We start from the raw sequence: 7,274 nt of genomic DNA, 5'->3' as shown, positions 1-7,274 counted from the left end.
TATCCCCGAAAAACCACAGCTGCCCCCCCCCCCCCCCAGTACCTGCCCAACTCCACGAGATCACAATTTGTCTTGACACCTTCCTTGTTGAGAAAGCTGGGGCAGAGGACACCAAGGGATTAACTCCCGCAGCATGAGTGCAGGAACACAGTCAGGGGACAGACTTCAACTCTAGTTTATGACTTCCACTTCTCAATTTCTCTCCTCATTTAAAAACAAAACCAAAACCTCTCCCAACTAGAGAAAAACTTTTCTCCACTTTGACCTCTTTTGGACAGAACATTCACTATCCCAGGAATACATTGTTTTGTATTTGTGATGAATACAAACAGATGCAAAGAAGAATGAAAATAATGGCAAACCTATACTCTAGCCACTGGATCATGTGGTTTCGTAAATGCTACTTCTGGCTAAACCAAACATTTAAAAAAGGAAACACAAGAATCTTTCAAAGCGCAGACTTTGTTGCTGACCAGAGCTATGCTTTTAAAATTTAAAAGCAAGGTCGTTTTTGTTTGTTTAAATTGTAGGATCAAGTAATGTGTTTTCCTAGATCCATACTACAAAAACCTGCATTTTTAGAGCCATGGAAAGGACCCAAAAGCAATGAATGAAAAAGTAAGCTCTCTGTACCTCCGCTCCTATCCTGGGTGTACAAACCCATCTGATTGCTGCCAAGGTCCAGGTACTTCTAGCAAACTTGGGTGGCCTGTCTGCCTTCCCAGTCCCTAACACTGCCGTACATTTATGCTTGATAGTGTGAATGCATTGAATAACCCCTTTTGCCTTCATTTGCCCCTTCTGAAATATCAGAAAGAAAAGCACAAAAGGAAGTTTGCCAAGCAGAGGTATATAAAAGGGGTATGTATTGTTTGCATCCCGATTTAAAACAATATTAAACTGTCGTTGCTGCTAGAAGTAGGCACTAGATTTCAATTCTAAAACATATGGGAAATGAATTCTATTTGAAAGAAGTGCTCAGTGCCAATTATTTTCTAGCCTAAGAATGGGAGAACTGACCAAGAGGCTTCTGTGGGGAAACTTGTGCTCATGCTCACAGAACCTGGCTTTCCTTCTCTCTTTCCAACTCCACATGGAGAATGCACTCACTTAAAATATGCAGCCAGACCTGTTTCCAGCGCTGCCTGAAATTCCATAAGCTAAGAGAAACTGCAGGCTCGGGTGTCAGCCCGGCAGACAGACAGACCTCACCGACCCTGGCCGTGCGTGAGCTGGCGATCCTCAGTTCCTATGATTTATTGTTTTTGTCTGTCTTTGGTGGCTGCCTGGTTAAGGGGATCCGAACCCTTGACTCTGGCGTTATCAACACGGCACTCTATCCAGCTGAGCCAACAGGCCAGCCCTGGTGGAGGCGATGCTAAGCCCGCCCCTGCCACTGGAGTGGAGTCCAGAGGCCGCGCGGCTCCCGGACCTCCCCGACCCCCTCGCCCAGGCCACCGGGGCCCTCAGCGGCGGGGACGGGCCCTAGGCCACTCGCCCGCCCCTCACCTACCCGGCCGCCTGGGGCGCTCCACCGCGCACCAGCTCCTTGCTCGCAGCGCGCCTGCAGCGGCCCTGCCTCCGACGCCCTGGGTCCTCGCCCCATAAGGCAAAGACTTTCGACTTTGGGGTAAGCTCAGCCGGCCCCGCACAAACACCATAGGCCGAGTTTTCACCAATGAAGTCTCCCGCCGGCTTCGGTGACACCACCCCCGGCACACTCAGCTGTTCGGCATTCCCTGCTGCTTTCATGAAAACAGGAAACCGGGATCTTTTGAAAATGTGTATTCTTCATTACAGTTTGCCAGGAGTGGGGGAAAAAAAAAAAAAGCCACCAACTGAAGCATCTCCACAGAGAGGCTCTGTCTCTCCTGTACCAGTCGCTTCTTATAAAAGAGTTTGTGTTCTCGTGTGGAAATAAGCAGCTTCAGCCCTCAGTCACCTGAGCAAGTGGCGAGGCACAATGGGCCACTGTTCTCTGCAGGCCTCAGAGCACCCAGCAGGGCTCCCCGGTTCCAGAGCCAGCAGGAACGCTTCCCTACAAAGTGACACGTAGTTATTTACCCTTTCGGCTTAATCACAACTAAGATTTTTGCCACTGATTAGAGTTTCTTAAAAAAAGAAAAATAAAAAAACAAACCTTTTTCCAGTTATAAAAGTAGTACCTGCTTGCAAAAAAAAAAAAAAATTATATGCAGATCATTTAAAGAAAAAAAATCACTCATATCTCATCATCTAGTAGGAAAGTGTTAATATTTTGTCATAACTCCTAGGTTTTTCTGTGTATTTCTTAACATAGCTACTTCTCCTGCTTAAGCATTTTCAATACAAAAAGGTGAACTGAATCAAGGTCAGGATTTAACACAACAAAACACATCACACTTTTCAGCAAAACTTAAAATGACCCATCTTTAGTTATTTCGGAAGTTCAACTTATAGAAATCACAAAAGGCTGAATCATCCCCAAATGAACTTTGGACTTCTAACTCAGAGAATCAGGAGGGGTTAGAATTTAACCATATTAGGCTTGATTATTTCCTAATACTGTGTGAACCAGGCTATCCGAAGGACTTGTAATCCAAGTTTCATTCTCCAGCAACCAAAAAAGTGAGATGCATTTTCAAGGTGTCATCTTTACAAACAATTGTCCATGGTACAAATTATTCTACAACTAAATAAAAATATCCACTGTCATTATTTCATATTGCCTGCTTTCTAGTGTATGGCACTTATGGGGCCCCGATTTATTTCCCAACTTTTTCATATATGTATGTCTTGTCTCTGTGCTAGACTGTAAGCATCCCGTGAGAAACAAACAATTTTTAAAATTTCCTTCATTGCTCCCCCTCCCAAGCACACACCAATTTACAAGATGCTGGGAACAAAGCAGATGTTTAAAAATGTTTACTGAAGGAATAAATAATTGGATATACAGTATAACATAATAAACTTTGAAAAACATCTTACTGCTCTAAAGACAAATTTTTTGTTTTAAGGACATTTTTTACATGATGCTGTTTCAGTGGTTATATTTAGCTTGTGGAATTATGGTTGATTTTTATTTTATTCTTTATATTTTGTAAATTTTTATAACACACGGATATTTGTCTTTTTCAAACTATTATAAGAAGTCACTGTTTGGAAAGCAAAAGGAATGTATTGAAATAAACTCTGAGAAAGTTCATTTGAGAGGCGCTTGAATGGGAGTAGCCATGGCAAAGACAGATAGATGTTCGTCAGTATGTATTATCCCTTTCTTCCACACTAACAGAACCCTCTATTTTTAGATGGGCAAATAAAAAGTCTATGTTTCCTGAGCATCCTTTTCTGTTGGTATGGCCATATGCTCAAACGTCATGTAGCGACCCCTAGGAGCCTCCCTTAAGAGACACAGGAATAGTTCTCTGATCCCTGTTCTTCTTTGTTCCTTCCTCTATCCTGCTGCCCGGAATGTAAAACACTAGCTGCTACCTTGGACCATGAATTCACACCTAGGGATGAAGAAACAATGCCCTAGAAGGAACCTGAGTCAAAGGGTTTTGTGGGTCAGAGCAACTATAATACTCCTAGGGAACCTACCACTGTACTTTTTACTGAAAGAGAGATACACTTCTTTAGCTATTGTTTGCTTGGGGTCTCAGTTACTTGGAGCTAAACTGAATTCTCATAGATACAGCAGTTTCTGCGCCGTGTCCTCCCCCAACAACAACAAAAATAAGGCTCAATCTTAAAAAGAAGAAAAAAAAGAGCTCAATGATAAACTGGGGAGGGATTATAATAAAACATTTTTATTACAAAAAAAATGGGAACTTCAAAAATAACCAAAGAAGTGTAAAAACAACAGTTAAAAAAAAATCTCTAAGTGTGCTATAAGGAGACATTTAACTGCCTAAAAAGCCTTTCTGGACTGACAGAACTATGCCTGTGTTCACACAGCCAAAAATCCACTGGCTATTATCTTCAACTGCAATCCTAAAAGTCACAGCTTCCAACTAAATATTTTGGAATCGGAGGGCTGTCCCTGGTGTTTACAAGAATTTTCCGAATGTCTGGAAATCCAGTGGTGTAGACCGCTTCTGGCACCACCTCTACCTTCATTATGTAACCTTTATTGAAAGCTTAATTAGGAGCTGAAAATGGTCCTATTCAGTAGAAAGAGTAGAAGGAAGAATTTATAAGAAATAAAATGAGATGTAGTCAAGCTGGGAGATAAATGCCAGACACCCTAAACATAACACTAATTGGGATCACTGACAAAGACATATTATCAACAAGTCAGTATGACAGTATGTGAACAAGTGATCAAAACAGAATAGAGTTAACCAGGAGATGAGTTCTGAAGACAAGGTAAATGATTACAGTGAAGAAAGGAAAAAGAGAGGTAGATGGCGGAGAAGAGCAGGGCAGAGCCTGCTGGTGCAGGGGCAAGCAAGGGGAAGGCAGGTGAGAGGGGATGAGGAGAACAGAAGAGGCCACCAGCCTGGGGCCTGGAGCAGGGCACTCTCGTCCACTTCATCCCTGTAGACTGTGCACCAGGCCCTGTGCTAGGGCTAAAAGGTGTCAAGAGAGAGTGTCTTGACAACTGTGTGTGGATTAGACTGAAGTAGGCAAAGAGATTAAATTCAAGTGGACCAGTTCAAATACTATAATATCCAAGTGAAGTGCGAACCAAATAAATTTATTCATATGTTCAACTTATATTTATAATCAATATTGATAATAAGGGCATATTAATACCTGTTGCTCTATCTTCTCTCTCTCTCCATTTACTTTTTACTAAGCACTGTTCTAGAAGTTGGGAACACAGTGTGAACAAAGGAGAGAAGGTTTCTCAGCTCTCACAAGGCTCACAGCCTGTGGGATGGGGGTGCATGAGAAAATAGTTAAAATGCAAGGCAGAAGGGAAGCAAAGAGCCACCTAAGAGGTGGCATCACCAGAATTTACACTAGTGTATCAAAGTAAGTGGAAGGCGCGTCAAGAGTGGGCTGGCCACCTGGCTTCTTAGGTTGGCATCCTCCCTGAGCTGACCTATCTCCTAGATACCAAGGGTCATAGAGTCCTATTTTCTCTTCTTCTCTGCCAACCCAGTTTCTACAGTCTGCAGTTTGGAGTAACCAAAGACCAATGTGACAACTTTAGAGACAACTTTCTAAGTCCAGACCAAATTCCGATGTGTTCGGAGGGAAGTTGAAACCAACAAACTGATGGTAATTCTACTCTTTATTTACATATTTGTCTCCTGTAAAACTTTGTGCTCTGTGAGAGGGGCCCAGTGTATGGCCTCAAGAACAATGTGAAATTTCCTTGCAATTTCTTCTGCATTAGCACAGTGAAATGGAGACAAGGATATTTCAAAAATCATTTCATCTAGATTCATAAAGTATTGTGTGATTTTAACTTTTCAAGGAAACTAAACTTGCTGTCCAAGTAACATTTGGTTTGGGAAGACATAAAAATTAATATTCTCACTAGGAGGTAGAAGATTAGATGGTAGGAAACTAGCTTGAGAGTGCTAACCTGCTAGCAGGGGTTCTCAAATAGGGGTGATTTTGACACTGGGGGGCATTTGTCAATATCTGCAGACATTTTTGGTTGTCACTACTGGGGGTGGAGGGGTGCTACTGGCATCTAGTGAGTAGAGGCCAGGGTTGCTGCTAAACATTTTACAATGGACAATCCTTCCCTCCCCCAACAAAGAATTATCCAGCCCCAAATGTCAACAGTGCCAAAGGTGCGAAAGCCTATGCTGGAGACAGTGAGCAGAATAAAAAATTCACATATAGCAATTGAAATTTTGGCCATGTAATCTGTGATCTTCAGTCTTCCATTGCTTAGTGAGACTTTAACACCATGCTCAAGTGACAGGGTGATAAAAATGCCATTTTGAGTAAGAAAGTACTCAATACTCTTCTACATACTCTACCACAATGAGCCATTCTTAAATATGAGCAAAAAGCACTGGAGGTTTCTGAAATATTGTGTCCTGGTGGACTTTAAAATGGACAAGACTTTGATATTATTACTTTTTCTATTAATTAGGACACAATGACTTCTTTGTTCTGGTCTCACTGCTGCATTCTCTAGGCCCCATTACTGACTAATGGTGCCGTGGAAAATAATTACACCCATGTGCACAACTTTCACACACTGTTTATGTGTTTTTCTTCACCAGATATTTTACCTGGCTGTTGAAACTGCAGGACTTTGCTAATTCCCATTAACATATTGTTCCCTCTCACATGAGGCATGAAGATTTTGCCTACAGAGCTGAGTCAGTCCCAGAGAAGCACATAATTATCCCGGATTCCCACGTCTGCAGGTGGCAGAGTGCAAGCATCCTGCTGTCTGAAGATTCCACGTCAGCAGGAAAGAAAACCAGTAGGATGATCTCAGGGAGAAAGGCAAGTTCTCATGAGGCTAATTACTCAGAGTATGAAAGTAACTGAGTTAGCAAATCAACGTTTCTAGGAATGGAACAGTGGCATTAAGAAGACAGCGAAGTGGAACAGCGTCCTTCCGAACGGGTTTAGCAGGAAACGTCTCCTATGACAATGTTAGCATTAGTCTCTTCTAGATCTAAGGAGCTTCCCTTCCTATATCAAATCTCTGTGGGGAACACTATTTGTTAAAGAACACGCAATAAAAGGATAATGGTATAAATGTTCCTCACTTTGTTTTAGAAGAATGTACAGCAGATGAGATTTCCTCTTGCTGTTGCATTTCCCAAAGAGTTATTTTTAAACCTGCTCTTTTCCCTCCCAGCTAAAACCTATTCATTCATTCATTCATTCATATGATAGGCACTTACTAAGTGTTAAAGGTTGACCAATCGGCTCAGTTGATTAGAGCACGGTGTTATTAACACCAAGGTCAAGCATTCAGATCCCTGTACTCCCAGCTGCTAAAAAAAAAAAAAAAAGTTCTAAGTGTTAGGCTCTGTTCTAAGAAAACTAAATCCCTCTTCCCATGGAGTAAATAACGTCTACCTCAATTTCACCAACACCTCCTCCTCAGGTTACAGCTCTTTTAAAAAGAGCTACCCAAACACTTCATGCAAATAAAATAACATTGAAGAAAGTAAAAGTCTGAAGCTCAGAAGAAATACCAGGCCAACTGACACCTCATATTTAGCATAACTACATTTTTACAGGCTTGGTTCATTTTTACAGCTAACTCTTCATAACTCCTTTTGGCTTCTCTACCTAACTCTTTAGATTTCCTCTCACTGCTGATCTTGTGTCTACATTTTTAACCTGTCCCCGCAGATGCTAAT

General features: G+C 41.9%; 1 protein-coding gene across 1 annotated transcript in view; it reads right to left on the bottom strand.

The window, feature by feature from the left end:
* Positions 1-1,786, bottom strand: part of KANK1 (KN motif and ankyrin repeat domains 1) — a 38,387-nt gene extending 36,601 nt beyond the window's left edge. Inside the window, exon 1 of the mRNA XM_008589169.1 lies at positions 1,514-1,786. Coding sequence (XP_008587391.1) covers positions 1,514-1,661 — 148 coding nt within the window. The 5' untranslated portion in view covers positions 1,662-1,786. The remainder of the gene's footprint in view (positions 1-1,513) is intronic.
* Between the last annotated feature and the right edge of the window lie 5,488 nt (positions 1,787-7,274).

The sequence above is a fragment of the Galeopterus variegatus genome, unplaced genomic scaffold (assembly GCF_000696425.1).
Source record: "Galeopterus variegatus unplaced genomic scaffold, G_variegatus-3.0.2 Scaffold5272, whole genome shotgun sequence".
NCBI lineage: Eukaryota > Metazoa > Chordata > Mammalia > Dermoptera > Cynocephalidae > Galeopterus > Galeopterus variegatus.
Note: the sequence above shows the minus strand (reverse complement) of the source record. Positions and strands in the feature narration are given on the sequence as shown.